General features: G+C 42.1%; 1 protein-coding gene across 1 annotated transcript in view; it reads right to left on the minus strand.

Moving 5' to 3' along the window:
- The window catches only part of SLC6A17 (solute carrier family 6 member 17), an 88,964-nt gene that overhangs the window by 48,804 nt on the left and 17,478 nt on the right, over positions 1-22,682 (minus strand). Inside the window, exons 2-3 of the mRNA XM_033918436.1 lie at positions 16,181-16,545; positions 5,459-5,616 (exon numbers count right to left, since the gene is read on the minus strand). Of these exons, the coding sequence (XP_033774327.1) occupies positions 5,459-5,616; positions 16,181-16,466 (444 nt within the window). The 5' untranslated portion in view covers positions 16,467-16,545. The remainder of the gene's footprint in view (positions 1-5,458; positions 5,617-16,180; positions 16,546-22,682) is intronic.

A 22,682-nucleotide genomic window follows, 5' to 3' on the forward strand; every position in this document is an offset into this window, starting at 1 on the left:
AAGACAAAATACATGCAATAAGCAGAAAACATATTTTCCAATACAAAACTAGAATCAAACAACCAACAGAAGAACCATGAATACAGGGAGAGTCCAGGCCTGAGTTCTGATAGCCTGGACCCAGCCATTCCACACCCCAAAAAGAACCCCGCCCACCCTCCCCAGCCCAAATACCCCCCTACCACCACCACCCCCCACCCCCCAAGACCCCACTCTCAACCCACTGGCAAGGAAAGAACTACTGGCTTCTGCAATCGATTGACCATCTGGCTTTTTATCATAGGGGGTAAAGTATCCAAATAGGAGGCCCAAACTGATAGAAAAAGCTTACACCGGGAACGAGAAAACCGAGCGGACATAGATTCCCAGACCATTAAAAGATATAATTTGTTGCGCCAATACCAGATGGTGGGTGGGGAGTCCTGAAGCCAGTGATTGAGAATTCATTTCTTCCCCACAATATAACCCTTACGAATAAGCAAACAGTCGCCTGCAGAAAGTCCTCCCAGATGGCCGGCAGCCAGAAAAATAATCCCTTCCACCGTCGAGGGGAGTGTATAACCCACCAAAGATTCCAAATAACACCTGACCTCCAGCCAAAAGGCGGAGATAGGGGCACACGACCACAGACCATGCGCCAAAGAATTATCAATCCGGCGACATTTCAGGCAAGTAGAGGTAGGGGCACATCCAAAATGAAAGGCCTGTTTTTGGGAGATATAACCCCGATGGAGAACCCGAAATTGACATTCCTGGAGCTCAGTACTCTGCACCACCCTGGGTATCTGCTGCACCAAAGGGGCCAAGGATGCCACCCGCGGGCGACAACCTAGGTCCCGGGCCCATAAAGTCAAGAGCCGATGGTAATCCCTCCCTGGCTACAAAGCCACCAATCTACGATGATATTGAGAAACGGAAAGCCAGTCCCACAGAGTATCAAAAAAAAAAAATCCTGCAATGTAACAGCAAAAGACTGGGTCAAAGATTCCCTGGGTAAAGAGGCTACATAATGGGAAAGCTGTCTATAAGCAAAATGATCCGTCGCACTCAAGGACTAGGACGCCTGGAGAGCCGGGAAAGAAACAACACTGCCATCCACCTGAAGGAACTGCCCCAAAGTTCGGAGCCCTTTCCATGCCCAATGTTTAAAAACCACATTATGCTGTCCAGGACTAAAGTTCGCGTTGCCCACTATGGGCAGCAAAACAGAACTAAAAGACGAATGGCCCCAAAGCCGAGAAAGACACCGCCAAGCCCGGCGAAGCAGCTCCACCAAACAACTACGAGCCTAAGGGCCCAACCGCACCTTCCCATCCCAATGTAAAAGATAAGGCAGAGCCCAAGGAAAAAAAGAATCTGCTTCCAACTCACGATCAGTATACTGAGAACCGGCAAAAAGCCAGTCTCGCAGATGACGAAGCAGGCAGGCCAAATTATAAAGATGAACCAAAGGAAGTCCCAAACCACCCACTGCCCAGGACCCCTGAAGAAAAGAACTGTGCATTTTACCTTTCTTGCCCCCCCAACAAAACGACAACACCAATTTCTGGAGACTCAGGAGATCCTTTTTCAAAAGAAACAAAGGAAGCGTTTGCAATAAATATAACCATTTAGGGAAGATAATCATCCGAAAGAGATGAACACGGCCCATCAACAAGAGAGGGAGATTCATCCAGCAACGCAAAAGCATCTTGTCTCCTGCAACAAATGATCAACATTCAAACGGTACAACGCTGTAACATCCACTGACAGTAATATGCCAAGATACCGAAAAGAGTGGTCCGCCCATTGCAAAGGAAAATCTGGTCCCCAGTCTACCCGCAAAAAGTCCAGAAACGCCAAAGCCTCTGACTTTTGATGATTCAAACGGAAACCGGAAAAATCCCCGTACTCGTGAAAACTTTCCAATAGGGCAGGGAGGGAGGTCCGAGGATCTGTCAAATAGACCAAAAGGTCATTGGCAAAGGCCGCCACTTTAAAATGATGAGCCCCCACCACCATCCCCATGATGTCCGGGTTGCCCTGAATATCCAGAATAAGAGGATCCAAAGTCAAAATAAATAGCAAAGGCAAAAGGGGGCACCCCTGGCGAGTACCCCTGCAGATCGGGAACGGTTCTGAAATATCCCCCATCTTAACTCACTTCCTAGTCCACTATTTCCATCCTCTGCGCTCACCCTATCACTTCGCAACCCCTCAGAAGCCCCAGCTCCATCCTTGTTTCTCCTTCCTTCCCTGCCTCCAGGCCATTTTTCTATTTCTTACTCTCTATTTCATTTGCTATTGACTCTTTCACCATCTTTTTATCTCCATTTTCACCCTCACTCAACCCCTTCAGAAATTCATCCCCATCCTCTCATATCCCTCCTCAGTCCTCCCATCTCTTTTCAAGCCTATCATTCTCTCTCCAGTCTTCCAGGTGATTCATGTCTTGTCTCAACCTTCCCCCCAAAATTATCTCTTTTGCTCCCCCTCTTCCCAATTTTACACCCTTTTTCGTACTCATCAATTGCCAAGTCCTAATTATTCCCTCAAAATCCCCACTCCATAATTCCCTGCTCTACTCCCATAACTCAATTATCCTTCTCCCCAACTCCCTTCCTCCTCCCTTTCTTCTCACCCCCAATTCCCATCCATCTTCAGCTCCATTCTCCTTCTTCCCCCACCCTCTAATTCCATCCAGCTTGTGCTCTGTTCTTTCTTTGTCTCCCCACCCTCTAGTCCAGAGTTTCTCAATATGCGGTACGTGTACACTTAGGAGTACGTGAGCCGCTTGTTGGGGGTACGTGGCACTGCACAGGTCTCCCATCCCCCTTTCTCCTTAATTGCTGCCAAGGATCTCATGCCCTCCTTCCTGCCCACCCCCTCCACCAAAGCGCTACTACCGGGTGTCAGCATAGTTATTGCTAGCAAGCTGCATTTTTGGTTGCCCTAACCAATGTCAACAAAGGCCTATGGGAAATTATATAAATCTGACTCTGGGATGTTGATGCACATAGATCACATAGAGTAAGCATCCAGGCAGACTGTTTCAAATAACCCTAATTCAATCAGTGGTTAGAGGACCTGGCAGTAAAAAGGTGCTCTAAGAGGTGCTAAGAAGATGTGTTAATGTCTGATGCTTAGGATGGACAGCCTAGGATATACAATCGGTCCAGGTGCACAGATAACTAAGGTTAATCAGAAACTATTGTCAGAGATATACTGGAAATTACATTTGACTTCCGTCTATTCTTTTCCTGTCTAGCACAAGTTTACTAAGGATGGGAATGCTTAACTTCTATTGAAGCTCAATAGATTTTATATTTAGAATAAGTTTCCAAACTATAAAAGCCCCCTTGCAACATCCCCCTCCTCTCTAGCTGGTCTTGCGCTTCTTGTTCGTCTTGCTCTCTACCTGAAGTTTGGGACATCACCCTCCCCAAGCCCCTATTTCTCTCTCATTCACAAGAACACAGAAGCAGTCTCTGTAATTGTAATTTTTATGAATCCTACTTTTCCGTAAGCCTATTTCTATAATATATTCTTTATGCAATCACCTCTGGCTGTGTTTCTTATTTGATTCTACTCTTGGTGAATCTTCTGTGAGGGTATTGAATCCGGGACTTGGTGTTTGGTAAGGGCGCCTAACATAACCCCTACAACCTAACATTGTGGGGCCACTATCAAACTTTACACCGGGGATTCCATGCCCTCCTTCCTGCATTCCCCCATCTGCTTAAGCAGATCTGAAAAGGCTTCCCTCCGATGTCAAAGCTGACATTAGAGGGAAGCCTTCCGGATCAGCGGGAGAGCCCAGTTACCTCCTTCAGGGAAGCTCTTTCCAGCCTTCAGCTACACAGGGCAGCGGCTTTTGGAGGTTGCATGTGACTGACCCGGAAGCCTTCTCTCCGATGTCAGAGCTGACATCAGAGAGAAGGCTTGTGGGTCAGCCACGTGCAGTGTGTAAGAGCCACTGCCTTCAATGCATCTCTATGCTGTTGAAGGCAGGAACGAGCAGCAAAACTGGATGGGCCTGAAGGGAGTGAGCGCGGTGTAGCAAGTAAAGGAGAGAAGGGACATGATCGAGAGAGAAAGGAGGGGAGGAATTTGGGACAAAGGCTTGAAAGCAGGTAGGTGGGGCACGAACTTGGGACACAGATATTTTGACTCCTGAAGCAGGCTTTGTGCTGCTAAAACATTGCTCAATGTTGAGTCAATGTTTACCTCCTTTTTACATCTAATAAAACGTCAACATTTGGCCTCTGCTTTTCTTTTGTATATTGGACGGCCATTGGTTCTTCCCTACTTTGGGTGTTTTTAGACATTATCTTCATAGGACATTCACCTTCCGTCTTCTTTTTTTTTTTTTGTACAGGAAGATCTCTTACAGCCCTTTCAGTAAAGACCAAAGCAAAGAATTTATTCAGTCTCTCCGTTATGTTTTTGTCCTCCCTAAGTGTCCCTTTTACTTCTTGTAACATCTGTTGGCTTGAACCACAGGCACCTGTAAAATTCATTCTTTGAAATCTGTTGAAAGTGACTTTTAATAGAAACATAGAAGATGATGGCATATAAAGGCCTTATTGCCCTCCAGTCTGCTGATCATGTCAACCACTAACTCTTCATCCCCTAAGAGATACCACATGCCTGTCTTATGCTTTCTTGAATTCAGATACAGTCCTCATCTCCACCACCTGCACCAAGAAGTTGTTCCAAGCATCCACCACCCTTTCCATAAAGAAGTATTTCCTTAGATTTATTTTGACTCTATCTCCCTTCAGCTTTATCTTATACCCTTTTATTCCAGAGCTTCTTTTCAGCTGAAAGAGACTTGACTCCTGTGCATTTATTTATTTCTGTAAGTCCTGTCTTTGTAAGGCTAGGAAGAATACTGAGCATCAATGGTTTAAGTAGTGGGATCTAAGTTGTGGAATCCTCTATCTATAAGGAGTATTCAGCTTCTAGGAGCGTATATGGAGAGGATTCCTTTAGTGTTTGAACTATCAGTATATTCACTTTCATTTTGAGGCATTACACTGGCTTTAACAAAGCTGCGGTATGAGCGTCAGAGCATTTACCTCGCCGGCCCACGGTAAATAGCTCTACTGAAGTTTAGTAAAAGGAGTCTTTAATGCTGAGATTTTGCTTGTTAGTCTGTTTTGATTGTATATTTTCACTGTGCTTTGTGTATATTATGTATACATCTTATGTGATCCACTGAGGATATTTAGATCAAGTGAAATATAAGTGATATAAATAAGTTATATAAATAAGTTATATAAATAAATATCCGTCAAAAGCTGAAGGTTATGGATTTTTGTAACTCAGAAAACATTTAAATTCAATTATGAAATCTAGTACTGGTTCAGTTTGTTCCTTATAGCCTGGAATCATTTCATAACCCTAACCAAAATTCATGAAAAGTTATACACTCAGTAAATAATGTTGTACTCTTCTAATTCAGTACAACACTTACCACACAGCTGGCAAATCCAATGCCACCCAGTCGAGGGCAGACGTAATTCCAAACACCAATGCTACCACGACGGATCCTTTGACCCGCAGCCAGCTCCAGGAAGAACAGTGGGATTCCAATGACGATCAGGAGAACAAAGTAGGGAATCATGAAGGCACCTGTGGAGTAAGAAGAGGAGAAAAGAATGATAAGAAAGGAAAAAACCCAAAGATACAGAAGTGAGAGCAAAAGAAAACAGAACCTGATGAAGTGTGTCAGAAAGGAAAGAATCAGAGCTCAAGAGGCCATTAGACTCTATGGATCAATGACAATGCTGCTGCCACACAGAGGGCCCTAGGCTCGATTCCCTCCTCAGCTGTTGGCTTTCAGCAGCAGGTTTGACAGTCATTAGACAGACTATGGCCTCTTACTCGAGAAGTTTTATTCATGTTTTGGATGTCTGGATAACCAGCATTTAGACATCCATATTGCATAGATGTCTAAATCCTCATTTTATAAAGCTAGGATCTGAACGCCTAAATTCACCTTACCTTAAATCGATCATGTGTAATGTTCTACAACCTAAATGCAAACTCTGCAGAACTACTCATAGGTCAACGTTGACCATGAAGCTCAAAAATATTTCAATTGATCCTTTCCTCTCACCAAAGGCATTGAATATAAATGCATATTTAATTCACTTCTCACCTCCCTCAGTACCAAGATCTGGAACAATCTCCCAACAACCATCAATGGAGAATGGTTTAAAAAAGGTTTGGATAAATTCTTAAAAGGGAAGTCCTTAGGCTTGGGGAAATCCACTGCTTATTGTTTGTTTTATTTATTTATACCCCCGCCCTTATCCAGGGCGAGTTACACACTTACATACAAAAATGTAAAATTACATATAACAGATAAGTCGAATCAATGACAAACATAACTACAAAACAGGAAAAACAATCCAGACAATAAAATATCAGTGACCAGTACCCTACTATCATCAATCTCTACTCTTCTTATTTATTCAATCTTAGTCCCTGTATTTCATCTGACAAAACAGATGCCGTTGAGTAATCTCTTGAAATTCTGTATATTCTGCTGTTGGTGAATATTCTCAGGGATTAAGGTTTCCTAAATAGCTGAAGAAATGGGCTTCCTAGCATGTACAGTTTGGAAAATAATTCATGAAAAGTTGGGTATGTCCAAAGTTAGTGCAAGATGGGTTCCAAGAATGCTGATGCCATGTCAGAAAGCCACAAGGCTCCAGTGCTGTCAGGAGAACTTGACCTGGAAATTGAAATGAGTGAGGTGATTAAATCTGTAGATGACACTAAACTGTTCAAAGTTGTTAAAACGCATGCAGATTGTGAAATATTTGCAGGCAGACCTTAGAAAATTGGAAGACTGGGCATCCAAGTGGCAGATGAAATTTAATGTGAACAAATGCAAAGTGATGCACATTGGGAAGAATAACCCAAATCACAATTACTGGATGCTAGGATCCACCTTGGGGGTTAATGCCCAAGAAAAGGATCTGGGTGTCATTGTAGACAATAAGATGAAACCTTTTGCCCAAAGTGTGGCAGCGGCCAAAAAAGCAAACAAGATGCTAGGAATAATTAAAAAAGGGATGGTTATCAAGACTAAGAATGTTATAATCCCTCTGTATCGCTCCATGGTGCAACCTCACCTGGAATATTGCATTCAATTCTGGGCTCATCTCAAGAAAGAAATAGCGGAACTAGAAAAGGTTCAAAGAAGAGCGATCAAGATGATAAAAGGGATAGAACTCCTCTCATATGAGGAAAGACTAAAAAGGTTAGAGCTCTTCAGCTTGGAAAAGAGACGGCTGAGGGGAGATAGGATTGAAGTCTACAAAATCCTGAGTGGAGTAGAACGGGTACAAGTAGATTGATTTTTCAATCTGTCAAAAATTACAAGGACCAGGGGACATTCGATGAAGTTACAGGGAAATACTTTTAAAACCAATAGGAGGTAGTAGAGACCAAAAATGTATCTGAATTCAAGAAAGCTTGGAACAAGCATGTTGGATCTCTACGAAAGAGGATTGAATAGTAGATGGCATGGTTAGGCAGACTAGATGGGCCATGCGGTCTTTATCTGCCTTCTTTTTTTGGTATAGCGGTATACAAAAAAAAAATTATTATTATGTTTTTTTGCTGCCGTTTCAAAAATATTTTACCTGATCGTCTATAGAAGAGGAATATGTACTTGCTATTTCAATATATTTCAGTCTTTGTTTCTGTGAATAGATGTATCTGATGCAACTATTTGATGAGATGATGAGATGTATTCTTAGGCTTTATATTTGTTATCCACCTAGAACTTTTGGTTAAGTGGAATATTAATGTCTGTATTCAATTAAACTAAATTAAATAACATCAGAAACACTCTTTTCAATACCAATATTTTTGCACTTTAGAGGCCATCCATGACTTTGTTGCTCATATTCATTACTGAATAAAGCTAAATTTGTATTAGAGGTTAGTGAAAATAAAATTGTTCTTTCTTCCATCCCATTTCATATAGCCCCTGAAATCTATCCATGGACCGAAGATAAAGCAGCTCTGTACTAGATCACTAAGGGCCTCTTTTACACAGCCATGGTAGTGAATCACGTGCATCACAGCCCTTGCTTTGTAAAAGGGGACCTAGGAGTGCCATACCTAGTACAGATCAGCTCCACTGAGCCAACTCAAAAAGAAAGAATTTCACACATGGTGTGGCTTTTAAAGACTGTACCGTCTGAACTGAATTCATGAGGTTTGGGTTTATGGTTTACTTTATTTGATACCCTGCCTTTACAAAATTACAACAGCGAAGAGAGAAGAGGAGAGAAGTGATGTTAGAGGCAGCTGAGACTGAAGATAGAAAAATTGTCTAATTAATGGTAAAGGTCTTTGTATTTTAAAGAAAAAGATCCAGGGCCAGATTCTCTAATATTGCCGGTAAAATCCAATGGGTTGCTGTGGCGGCCATAAATCTAACGATTCAAAAAAGACGAGCCTTTCTCAAAGAACTGCCCATGCAAATGAAGTTCACCAAATTTACATGAGATCAGTCCTTGGTGATAGCCATCAACACATGCGTCAGAATAGTCAATGGAAAGAGGTATGGGTGGATAGGAGGGGTGGAGAACAACAGCAACGCTACTTCATTGTGTCAATCTTAGGCACGCTAATGCTACTGGATGGAGGGGAAGGGAGGGGAGGTGCAATTGTCGGCTTCCAACAAAGTGTGTTTTTCATTTTTATCATGAACTACAGAAAGAAACACATGCCTGAGATGCACTTTTCACAGTATCGGCACCCCCAGACCATCCGGTAATGTTTGGTCCCAAAAGCCAGCACTTCATTTGGAGAATCACCTGGAAATGATAGAGAATCAAAAAAGACAAAAAAAAACCTCACTGAAAAATCATAAATGATAAACAGCAAAAATGTGGGGTGAAATAACTATTGCCAAAGATCATAAATAAATAATTCATTAATCAATACTGAAAAGAATGGTAAGGCTGAGCTTTCATTCAAAATAGAAAACTCTTTTGTGGTGAGACCTCAGAAATTCACGATCATGATCACGAAGTTTCATTGCTGTTTGAAGCTAAGTTCCACACTTATAATGTTCAAAGAATGTTTATGATATTTTGCATTAAGGTTGGTGACCGGTGACTGATAAATTAATCCCCCGAATGGATCAGCTTAGGATGCCCTATAGTGAGTTCGAGAATGAATTTCTGAGGTCTCACCACAAATGAGTTTTCTATTTTGAATGAAAGCTCAGCCTTACCATTCTTTTCAGTATTGAATTATTTATGATCTTTGGCAATAATGATAGAAAATCACCAGGAGTGCTCATTTAAATATTAATGAGCCCATTTTACTGCCATTTTACTAGTAATGACCTCGTTGTAAACATTTGCATGGTAGAGTCGGAGGCAACTAGGAAGCTCAGAAAAGACCATGGTGAACCAATTCTGATAATCAGGTGGTAAAATACTGGAACGCTACACCGGCTGGAATCAGTTTAGCAACCATCATTAAAGGCACGGTATGTTTTAAGCAAGCAGCTCCCAGTCTCTGTTTTGCCATTTTAGAGTCCAGAGTCATCACTCTAATCCACTCGATTTTTCCATTTCAATATACCATGAATCTGAGTAAATACCACCACCTTCTCATAGTGAGGGGGACCATAGCTGAACTGCTTCAACTAATAGCCAATCTGTTGATCAAAATGGGAAAGATTCCAGAGGACTAGAAGGTGGCGAATGTTACGCCGGGAAACTACAGACCGGTGATTCTGACCTTGGTACCGGGAAAGATGGTAGAGGCGCTGATAAAGGACCGCATCATTGATCACATTGACGGACATGGTTTGCTGAGGACCAGCCAACACAGTTTCAGCAAAGGCAGATCTTGTTTGACAAACTTGCTGCACTTCTTCGAGGGAGTGAACAGACAGATAGATAAGGGCGAACCGGTCAACATTGTATATCTGGATTTTCAGAAGGCGTTTGACAAGGTTCCACATGAACGACTACTTCGGAAAATTTCGAGCCATGGAATCGAGAGTGAAATACTCACGTGGATTAAAAACTGGCTGGAGCATAGGAAATAGAGAGTGGGGGTAAAAGGACAATACTCGGACTGGAAGAGTATCACCAGCGGGGTACCGCAGGGCTCAGTGATTGGACCCATGCACTTCAACATCATCATAAACGATCTGGACATAGATACGATGAGCGAGATGATAAAATTTGTGGATGATATGAAGTTATTCAGAGTAGTGAAGACACAGGGGGACTGCGAAGAACTACAACGTGACATAATCGGGCTCGAGGAATGGCTGCGACATGGCAGATGAGGTTCAACGTAGACAAGTGTAAAGTGATGCATGTTGGTAGCAAAAATCTCATGCACAAATACAGGATGTCTGGGGGCGGTACTTTGAGAGACCTCCCAGGAAAAGGACTTGGGAGTTCTGATCGACAAGTCGATGAAGCCGTCCGTGCAATGTGCGGCGGCAGCAAAAAGAGCGAACAGAATGCTAGGAATGATAAAGAAGGGGATCACGAACAGATCGAAGAAGGTTATCATGCCGCTGTACCGGGCCATGGTGCGCCCTCACTTGGAGTACTGCGTACAGCAATGATCGTCGTACATGAAGGACACAGTACTACTTGAAAGGGTCCAGAGAAGAGCGACTAAGATGGTTAAGGGGTTGGAGGAGCTGCCATACAGCGAAAGATTAGAGAATCTGGGCCTCTTCTCCCTCGAACAGAGGAGATTGAGAGGGGACATGATCGAAACGTTCAAGGTGCTGAAGGGGATAGACTTAGTAAATAAGGACAGGTTGTTCACCCTCTCCATGGTAGGGAGAACGAGAGGGCACTCTCTGAAGTTGAAAGGGGATATATTCCGTACAAACATAAGGAAGTTCTTCTTCACCCAGAGAGTGGTGGAAAACTGGAATGCTCTTCCAGAGGCTGATATAGGGGATAACACCCTCCAGTGATTCAAGGCAAAGCTAGATAAGTTCCTGCTGAACAAGGACATACGCTGGTAGGGTTAGTCTCAGTTAGGGCGCTGGTCTTTGACCAGAGGACCGCCGTGTGAGCGGACTGCTGGGCATGATGGACCACTGGTCTGACCCAGCAGCAACAATTCTTATGTTCTTACGTTATCTTATCAGACACAGAAACAATCTATCACATACAGTCAGCAGACGTATATTACAAAATCATTTCCTCCCCGACAAGAGACATCTTGTTTCTTTAAGGCTTCCCTGATAGACATCAGACTTTAGAATCATACAGGCTAGGAAGGCAGGAGGTGCTATGATGTTCTAATGACACTGTTGCCAGATGCGATAGTGTAAGGTTGACTAAGCACAAAAATTATTTTTTAAAACTTTTTTATGTTTAGTTGAGATTATTTGTATTCCCTCTGAAGGCTGGAGCATTTTGATCCCAGGAGCCCTCGGTGATACCTGCTGATGAGGAAAAGAACTTGGAAAAATTTAAGAGCAAACTCAAGGGTTTTCTTTTTAAAGATGCATTCAATGACTAAATGAATTGCTTATGACTCTCATTTCATCTATATATCTTTTGATAGTTTTCCCTTTCCTATTGTTTTTAACCTTAATTGTTCTTCTTTATAATCAAATTGTATTTCCCCCCTAGCCTTTCCTTGTGTTTTTATTATGTTTGTATAAGTTAGTTTTTTTAATGTTTAGTAGATTTAGTATTTTTGTTAGTTATGTTTGTTTCCCCTAACTCTGTAATTTTTATCAGTTTGTACATCGCTTAGAATTTGGAATAGGCGATTAATTAAACTTTATAATAAATTTGAAACTTGTTATTGAAAGTAATCCATCTCAGTAAGAGACAACAGATATGGGGGCTCATTTTCACAGCACTTAGACACACAAAGTTACTAAGGTGCTTTGAAACTGAGACCCATGTTATTCATGACAACCTGTAAAAAAATCAGTAGTGACAACTAAGAAAAGTTGCAAGGAGCTTTATACCTTAAAAGCCTTTACTGAATGCAATAAAAATCTCTGATATGGACAGCAGATAAAAGGGAAGTGGATTGAACTTGTGTACCGCCTTTTTGTGGTGACACATTCAAAACAGTTTACTTGTATACAGGCACTTATTTTGTACCTGAGTCTATGGCCTGGCTGCCCACTCTTACTATATGATCTGCTTCAACATGGACACGGAAGTAAAACATTGATTCAGAACGATGGCCACAGCACTGAACTTCTGAAAAGGGAATTATGAAGAAATGAGACTCATGGTGGGGAAGAAGATTAAGAAGAAGATAAGCACTGTAAAACCGCTAGAGCAAGCTTGGACCCTTTTTAAGGACACGGTCACCGAGGTGCAAAATCTATATATACCGTGTATCAACAAGGGATCCAAAAGGAAAAAGAACAAGGAACCGGTGTGGCTCACTGTAGCGGTGAATGAAGCAATCAGAGACAAGAAGAATTCGTTTAAGGTCCTGGGCCCGATCCTATTCAATATCTTTATAAGAGACTTGGCAGAAGGGTTGCGAGGTAAAATAACATTATTCGCCGATGACGCCAAACTAAGCAATGTAGTGAGCAAAAGCACAACAGACATAAATTCAATGTCCGACAACATGATTCACGATCTACTCCTACTGGAGCGCTGGTCTAGGTCCTGGCAACTCAGCTTCAATGCCAAAAAATGCAAAGTCATGCACCTGGGCAGCCAAAATCCATGCAAGACTTACACCCTTAATGGCGAGATCCTAACAAGAACTGAAGCAGAACAAGACTTAGGGGTGATCGTCAGTGAGAACATGAAGACTGCCAATCAAGTGGAGCAAGCTTCATCCAAGGCAAGGCAAATCATAGGTTGCATACGCAGGAGTTTCGTCAGCCGTAAGCCTGAAGTCATTATGCCATTGTATAGATCCATGATGAGGCCCCACCTGGAATACTGTGTGCAATTCTGGAGGCCGCATTACCGTAAGGATGTGCTGAGACTGGAGTCGGTCCAGAGAATGGCCACCCGGATGGTCTTGGGACTCAAGGATCTCCCGTACGAGGAATGGCTGGATAAGTTGCAGCTGTACTCACTCGAAAAACGCAGAGAGGGGTGACATGATCGAGACATTCAAGTATCTCACGGGCCGCATCGAGGTGGAAGAAGATATCTTCTTTTTCAAGGGTCCCGCGGCAACAAGGGGGCATCCATGGAAAATCAGGGGCGGGAAACTGCACGGGGACACCAGGAAATTCTTTTTCACTGAAAGGGTGGTTGATCGCTGGAATAGTCTTCCACTTCAGGTGATTGAGGCCACCAGTGTGCCTGATTTTAAGGCCAAATAGGATAGACACATGGGATCTATTCACAGAGAAAGGTAGGGGAGGGTCATTGGGGTGGGCAGACTAGATGGGCCGTGGCCCTTATCTGCCGTCTATTTCTATGTTTCTAAGGAATGGAAAAGGTCAAAAACGGACGAAAACTGGAAAAAGCACAAACCACATCAAAGCAGGTGCCACAAGGCGGTAAGAGGGGCCAAGAGAGACTATGAGGAAAAAATAGCCAAGGAGGCGAAAAACTTCAAGCCGTTCTTTCGATTATATTAAGAGGAAACGACCTGCGAAGGAAGCAGTGGGGCCGTTGAATGACCATGGAATAAAGGGAGTGCTAAAGAGAAGAAAGCCATCGTGACAAACTGAACACATTTTTTTGTTCTTAAACTAAGCAGGGTCAGGCCTGGCTGGGAGTCCTCCTGGGAATACCAGGTGCTGTAGGCTGAGGGGCCCTATGTTGGGCAACAGCAACATAGTGGAGCCACACAGTATGCAGAAAGCAATGGCAAACCACTCCTGTATTCTGCCAGGAAACAACACGGGGTGGCTTCCTCATTGTGTGTTGCCAACTTGGTGGCATAATCCATCCATTTTGTATCTGGGGCAATGAAGGATTAAGTGACTTGCCCAAGGTCACAAGAAGTAGTGCTGGAATTGATCCCATGACCTTAGGGTGGTGAAGCAGCAGGTCTACCACCAAGCCACGCCTCACCTCAACTTGACATAGGCCATGTTTCGACAGATTTACTTGCTTCAGGAGTCACAAAATATTATTCAAATATATTTATTGAGCTCAACAAAAGTAACAAGTAACCAAGCAATAACAAGCAAGCTCAGCATTTTGAATAACAAAACATATACTTATAAATAACCCAACACAACCCACCCCAAAATAAATAACCCCCCTCCCTCCCAGGGTCCTCCTTCCAAGCACATCTCAGCCCAGAAAAATTTTCTAACCAGGTGAAACAAAGGAAAACAAAATACAGAAATTCAACAATTTAGCAAGCGACTTCGGGCCAGCGGGGTCATTGTTGTCCAGAAAGGTTCCCAAGTCCGTTGAAAGACCCGGCCTGGGAGAGAAGAAAGGTCCGACATCTCTCCGTTCCCACATCAAAAGGGTAATCATCTGACATCGCCAAAAAGAATAATCAGGAGCTGTTTCTTCAAGCCAATGGGTCAAAATATATTTCAGGGCCACCAAAACAGTCCATTTCAGAAAATCAGCAGCGCCCCTCACTCGAGGGAAAAAATGAGGAACAGTCCCAAATAATAGCAAAGGAGAACGACGAATGGAGATTTTCCAGATGCGCTCCACAAAGACAAAAACAGCATTCCAATTAGCTTGAATAGCAGGGCAAGTACAAAACATATGTCCCAAACCCGCTTCAAGAGTTTGGCATCTCAAACAGGCTGCATTTTCACGAAGGTGAGATAAATATGCCCTCTTCGGAGAAATATACAAGCAGAAAACTAACTTATAGTGTTGATCCCAAAAAGTAGTATATTTCCGAATAGTACATATCAGCAGCATAGGCAAAGAAATTTAAATGGATAAGTAAGGACATATACCAACATCAGAGTGCCATAATCACACACACTAAGACACCCGTATAGCAGAGATCCAAAGTATAGGGAAACCTTTTTATTCTTCTTTTGCTGCTATACAGCTGTTTAGTCTGGACCAGAACTTCTTGGACTTTTGTCTCCCACTCTGCTACCTCTGTGGAGAACAAGTTCTTTGTTTATCAATTTCATTAGAACCTGCAGTCTCCAGCTTTGCTCTGTAAGGTTCTAATTCTTGGGTTCTTTTAATAAACTGGCCAACAGACATCACGAAAAAGCAACCAGGTAAAACAGCACCAGTAATAGACACTCCTTATAGACACAATACAATGCCCTTTTCAGAAGCTACAATCTGTTTCCGTTACTGAAAATGATGCTTCTTGATTCTGGGGTCAGGGTGGCTTTTACCAGCTAACTTGTGCTCATCAGGTCCAACCAGGACTTTCAGTGTAGCAGAAAATTCAGGTAGAATGCCAAGGTAGTCTGGTTAGTGTCAGGGCAGCCTGGAGTGGAGTTAGGATAGAGCCAGGAGCTATCTAGGCTCCACCAATATTCTTCTATGGTAAGCATATAGTTACCGAGTTAACTTAGGAGAGAAAAAAGACTGTCCTAAGTTAACTGGACAGCTATCCAGATAGTGTCACTGAATACTGGCACTACCAGGGTAAACCTGTGCCTACCACTGACCCAGAAATTCAATGCCAGTATCCAGACAGGAGCTGATCTAATTCAACGTCAGTGGCCAGTGTTATAAACATTCACTGAATATTGACTGGCTAATGCTAAGATACCCAAAGAGTCAGCAGAGAGAGACTTCATGGAACAGAGCTGGGAGAAAACAATAAGGGGTTACTACTTAAACCCCACTGAACTGGCAACTGCTGGAAATCAGCGGCACTTAACTGGGCAATGTTGTTGGATATCTGGCTAGATTAAGGGTGGTCCAGGGACAGAGCCAGCATTTAGCTGGTTGGCATCAATATTCAATCCACTAAATGGGCAAATGAGCAGATCAAGAGGCTATCCTAACTATATGTGCCAAGTTAATCCAGTCATTGGTCTGAATATCCAGGTCAGCACACATACTCAACTGTTCACTACTCTGAGCTATATATGTCCCAGCAAAGAATATTCACGGGTTAGTTCAGCCCACCACTGGAAGTGGCTTGGAGGCCGATTACCATCATGGGATGAATATTGTCCCTAATTTTCACTGAAGCATCTATTTATCCCAGTCTAGGGGATATGAAGAGCTGTGATGTAGGTCATGAATCAGATGAAGGGGCAGAAATACCCACTCACCTCCTCCATTTTTCTGACACAAATATGGAAAACGCCAGACATTTCCAAGCCCAACAGAATAGCCAATTTGAGCCAGAATATATTGTAGTTTGCTGTTCCAAGCTGGTCTGTCTTCTGAGTCTGAATCCTCCTCCACTTCCTTGTCCTTGCTGTGAGTTTCACCGCTTACACTTAAGACACTATGCTTGTAATCTGCCGGTTCCTCATGGGCCAGAAGGTCAGCAACAGACTCCGTGACATGCTCAATGCTCTGTTCACGTTGAGTCACTTTGCTGTGTTTAGGCATTTAGGCCTGGTTCTGTTCTTGAAAGAGGCAGGGTAGGAGTGTGAGGAGAGATGATCGCTGCTGTCGCATGTAATATATCCTGCAAAAGATAAACATCAAAGACAGATTAACAATAGAATCCTCTATATGACCCACTCTCTCCTTCATCTCATTTTCTCCTCCTTTCTACTTTCATTATATCTGAGGAAGTACTTCTTCTTAAGCTTTTGGGATCCCTAAATATGTACTTTGGTTTATTGTGCTATCCACCAGGATTATCCAGGGAAAAAAATGTCAAACTATAGCACATTTAATTGTGACTTACCCAGACATTATCATAATTACATTACATTAGAGATTTCTATTCTGCCATTACCTTGCGGTTCAAGGCAGACTTTAATGGTTCAAGGGGGACTTTAACGTACACTTTGAGGATCCCTCCAATGTTTGCTCAATCTATTTTGTACAATTTTTGTCAGATTTGGAAATGAAACAATGGATTATGGGCCATACTCTAGATTTGATTTTTGTACCTGCAAAAGAAAAATACTTGTTCACTGAAATGAAAATACTTCAACTCGGTTCTCTTAGGCTTCCTTGGCTAGCACCAAGATTGTTGCTGTTGTCCGGGTCTCGCCCCAGATGTGGCAAGACCCAGACAACAGCAACAATCACACTTCAACTATCTTGGTCAGATCATCATCTCATTACCTGTCTATTAAATATTGATATGACTGAATAAGGTAAACACGAAAGGCTGTGGTTTAGGAAAAGCATGGGGACAGGCAGATTCTGCTTTAATTCCTCCTATCTATAATACAATAACCCCAGGATTTTTAGATGAGACAGTAGAAAAGCAAGCTGAGCTTTGGTCCCAGCATTTAGTGGAGATACAAGATAAATGTGTACCATTAAAGTATCCAAAAGTCATTAAAAACTAAACTATGGATCGTCGTTGGTACAATGAGGGACTTTAGCTTGTAAAAAGTCTTATGAGGAGGTAGTAAGATTGTGGAGGAAGCATAAAACTGAATCAGTACTCATTGAATGTAGACAATTACAAAAGCATTATAATCTACAATGGAAAAAGGGCAAAACAAGATTATTGCTCACGTTTGATTAATGAAAAGTAACAATATATAAAATTCATTGTTTTCTTTAGTAAGGGAACTAACAGGTGCTAATTTTGAAAAAACTCAAAGTAAGATAACCCCGGGAGATTTAGGACAGTTTTGTCAGAAAAAAAGTCAGTAACCTCCATGCAACTACTGATTTACAAATCTCCATGGCCATGGCTTTAGATGACTCAGAAAAGGAAGTAATCTCCATGTCAACATTGAAGGAATTTAGATCCTGCTCTATGGCTAGGATAAATTAATTCTACATGTTACACATTATTCAAACATGGTAGACTTCTTGCCACCAGCTTGATTGAGAATATCTAGTCTTGAGATATCCACTCTACTATTATTATGGTTAACAACAGTCTAGAACAGGGGTGTTGAAGTACCTCCTCGAGGGCCGCAATCCAGTCGAGTTTTCAGAATTTCCCCAATGAATATGCATGAGATCTATTTGCATGCACTGCTTTCATTGTATGCTAATAGATCTCATGCATATTCATTGGGGAAATCCTGAAAACATGACTGGACAGCGGCCCTCGAGAAGGGACTTTGACATCCCTGGTCTAGAAGAAGGAATAGTACCAACGAACTGGAAATGTGCTACTGCATGCCCAATAATTAAGGCACGTTCATTTGATCCAGGTGGTATGGAAAGTTATAGGCCTATATATAACTTTAGTCTCCCAGTGAAGGTAGTGGAGAGAATAGTACTGGAGAAATTAGATTCATATCTGGAATGCACTAATGCTCTCCATCCCAAGCGATCGGTTTTTGTAGGGGGCAGAGAACAGAGACCATATTGGCTGCAGTTCTTAGTGAGATCTGGCAGGCATTAGATAGTGGTTGATCAGACTCATCTTCTACATGGGAGTTAGAGGACAAGGATTAGTCCTTTTTATTCAATAGGACTTATATATTGAAAGGGGATGTACAGTACAGTACTCAAAACCCTTTTAGCTGTGGAGTCCCGCAGGGATCAGCATTATCTCCACTTCCATTTAGGCCCTGATTCTGCAAAGTGCGCCTAAAGTTAGGCATCCAAGAGAGGCATCCTTTGTAGAATCACACTCAGCACCGTTTAGACGTCCTTTAGAGAATTGGGTTTTACATGAGAGTTAGACGTCCAAACAATGTCCTTAATGTTATAATATTTTATTATGATGATGTTATTAGAATGGCGATTTTATGGCGTTTTTCATTATAATTGTGATACTGGGAGTTACTCATGTGCGTTACAGAATACTAGCAGTTACACGCCTAATTAGCGTTTACACCATCCATTGGGTGTTCACTCCTAAAGTCTGATGCAGAACTGTGAACCTATGGTAATAGCATTTCATCCTGGTACCTAAATTTTGGTGAAGAGTGGTCTAGTGTTACAGCTACAGCCTCAGCACCCAGAGGTTGCAGGATCAAATCCCAGGGCTGTTCCTTGTGACCCTGGGCAAATCGCTTTATCTTCCATTGCTTCATATACAAAATAAGTACATGTATATATGTAAACTGCGGTATACAAGTCCCTTTCCCTTTTGAGAATTTACTCCATCATATTTGTCTGTCATCAGTTTCAGTGTTCTATGTTTTTTCCTGCTTATTTTTGTTTGTTAATAAAGAGCAAACAGCATGGGATATGTCACTGACATTTCCAGTATTACAAACAACAGCCATCCCTAATTAGGCCTCTTCAGCTTGGAGTGACGAGTGAGAGGACTGTGATAGCCAGTTATAAAATCACGAATGAGGTGGTGCCATTAATTACTCTATCAAATAGGGCCAGAACTGAGAGACATTCTACAAAGTGGCAGATTTAAAACATTTTATCCAACATTATACACTTAAACTGGGGAATTTATTGCAAGATAATGTGGTCAACATTGGTAGTATTAGAAAAGGTTTGACAATGGTTCTGGTAGTCAGATCCATCAAAATTTATTAGCCGGTGTAGCAGGGACCCTGCACTGCGCTCTCCTGATGTTGAAATGCTGGACCCAGATTGCCCTACCCCTGTGGCCAAGTCTACAGCTAGAACAGTGCAGCACAGAAAAAAAGAAACAAACTTTGCTGTGCCGGGAGATTTATGGCTAGGAGCCCACTTCCTTCGCTAGTCATGCAAATCCGGAATTGTTACAGTACTCTGTAGGGCAATCAACCAAGGCACCCCCCCTTGATGAGATATGGACAGCTGCGATCAGATGATGAGAATTTATTATATCTCGTTGATACCAATATGGGAATAAGTGACATAGACTCAAATGTTTTAAGTTTCTTATTTCACACAGCACTTTTGAAAACTAAAACATAAATTTGGGTGAATACAGATGATGTTTTTGGGTAATACCCATAGTGTGCTCTAGGGTGCACATTCCCTGTGGGACATACCTTGGTGGAGACCTAAAAATTGATTGCAAAGATGGTTCCCTAGAAACTGATCATTCACCTGAAATTTAAAAAATAATTTAAAAATATCAAAAATAATCAAAAAATTTAAATTGCTTAGGGTTCTGTGTGTATTTTTGGAAACTATAGACATTTTATCCAAACCTTTTTTAAACCCTGCTAAGGTAACTGCACATGCTTCTGCAATGAATTCCAGAGTTTAATTACATGTTGACTGAAGAAATATTTTATCCGGTTTGTTTTAAATCTAAGAACATAAAAATAGACTCACTGGTCAGACCAATGGTCCATCAAGCCCAGTAGCCCGCTCCCACAGTGGCCTATCCAGGTCACCAGCAACTGGCCAAAACCCAAGGTGTAGCAACATTCCATGTCACTGATACAGTGCCTCCCCCATGTCTTTCTCAACAACAGACCATGGACTTTTCCTCCAGGAACTTGTCCAAACCCTTCCCCAAACCAGCCACGCTATCCACTCTTACCACATCCTCTGGCAACACATTCTTAACTATTCTCCAAGTGAAAAATAATTTCCTCCAATTGGTTCTAAAAGTATTTCCCTGTAACTTCATCAAGTGTCCCCTAGTCTTTGTAATTTTTGACGGAGCAAAAAATCGATCCACTTGTACCCGTTCTATTCCACTCAGAATTTTGTAGACTTCAATCATATCTCCCCTCAGTCATCTCTTTTCCAAGCTGAAGAGCCCTAACTGTTTTAGTCTCTCCTCATACGAGAGGAGTTCCATCCCCTTTACCATCTTGGTCGCTCTTCTTTGAACCTTTTCTAGCGCCACTATATCTTTCTTGAGATAAGGAGACCAGAATTGAATGCAATACTCCAGATGAGGTTGCACCATGGAGTTATACAGGGGCATTATAACATTCTTAGTCTTGTTATCTACTACTTAGTAGCTTCATCACATGCCCCCTCTAGTATTTTTGGAAAGAGTAAACAAGTCATTCACATCTACCCTTTCCACTCCACTCAGTATTTTGTAGACCTCTTATCACCCTTGAGCTGTCTCTCCTCAAAGCTGAAGAGCCCTAGCTGCTTTAGCCTTTCCTCATAGGGAAGTCGTCCCATCTGGAATACTGTGTACAATTCTGGAGGCCGCATTATCAAAAAGATGTGCGGAGAGTTGAGTCGGTTCAGCGAATGGCCACCAGGATGGTCTCAGGATTCAAGGATCTCCCGTATGAGGAACGACTGGGTAAGTTGCAGCTGTACTCACTCGAGGAACGCAGAGAGAGGGGAGACATGATCGAGACGTTCAAATATGTCACAGGCCGTATTGAGGTGGAAGAGGATCTCTTTTTTCTTAAAGGACCCACGGCAACAAGAGGGCATCCTTTGAAAATCAGGGGTGGGAAATTTCATGGCGACACCAGAAAATATTTCTTCACCGAAAGGGTGGTTGATCGCTGGAATAATCTTCCACAACAGGTAATTGAGGCTGCAGCGTGCCAGATTTTAAGAAAAGATGGGATTGGCATGTGGGATCTCTTCATGGAGATAGTTAGGGGGTGGGCCATTAGTGTGGGCAGACTAGATGGGCCGTGGCCCTTTTCTGCCTTCATGCTCTATGTTTCTATGTTTTCTCTGTACCTTTTCTAATTCCGCTATATCTTTTTTGAGATACGGCACCAGAATTGCACACTCTATTCGAAGTGTAGCAGTACCATAAAGCAATACAAGGGCATTATAACATTTTCATCTTTCATCATTCCTTTCCTGATAATTCCTAACATTCTATTTGCTTTCTTAGCCGCCATCACACATTGAGCTGAGGGTTCAACATATCCTCAACGATGAAACCTAGATTCTTTTCCTGGGCAGTGACTCCTAACATGGAGTCCTGAATCACATAGCTATAGTTTGGGTTCCTCTTTCCCAAATGCATTACTTTGCACTTGTTCATATTAAACATCAACAGACATTTTGATGCCCAGTCTCTCTGTCTCACAAGGTCCTCTTGCAATTTTTCACAATCCTCTTGCGATTTAACTTTGAATAACTTCATGTCATCAGGAAATTTAATTATCTCACTAGCTATTCCCATCTCTAAATTATTCAAAAATATATCAAAAAGCAGCGATTCCAGCACAGACCCCTGGGGAACCCCACTATTTACCAAAATTCTATACAGGATGAGAAAGAACATATACTGCTAGTCCTCGGCGAGAGGACTAGCAGAGACAGCAGGAAAGATTGAATAACAATTTTCACTGCTAACTTTCAACACACCCTGCCCGGGATTCAAAGTTAAGTCCTTGTTTCTCTAAGAACTCTGAGTATTTTTGGTTAACAACAGGGCAGGAGGGAAGCATGAGCCAGTGAGGTTAATTCCCTTTCTAGTGTGATTGTAAAGCATACACAACACACGGGGATCTGAGGCTCTGCCCCTCTGATAGTAATTAAAAATGATTTAAATATTTAGGAGCTATTCACAGCGGATTAGCACCTCTGAATAATCTGGACTAAGAATTTTGAAATTACATTTGAGAAGGGTATTTTTTAGAGCCCCACTATTTACCCTTTTCCATTAAGAATATTGACCATTTAAATCTACTCTGTTTTCTGTTTTTCAACAAGCTCTTAATTCATAATCTATGCCTCTCTAATTTTCTCAGAAGTCTTTCATGAAGTCTTTCTTGTCAAATGCCTTTTTAAAATTCAAATACATGATATCAGCCGGCTCTCCTTTATCCACATGTT

The sequence above is a fragment of the Geotrypetes seraphini genome, chromosome 13 (genome assembly GCF_902459505.1).
Source record: "Geotrypetes seraphini chromosome 13, aGeoSer1.1, whole genome shotgun sequence".
Lineage (NCBI taxonomy): Eukaryota > Metazoa > Chordata > Amphibia > Gymnophiona > Dermophiidae > Geotrypetes > Geotrypetes seraphini.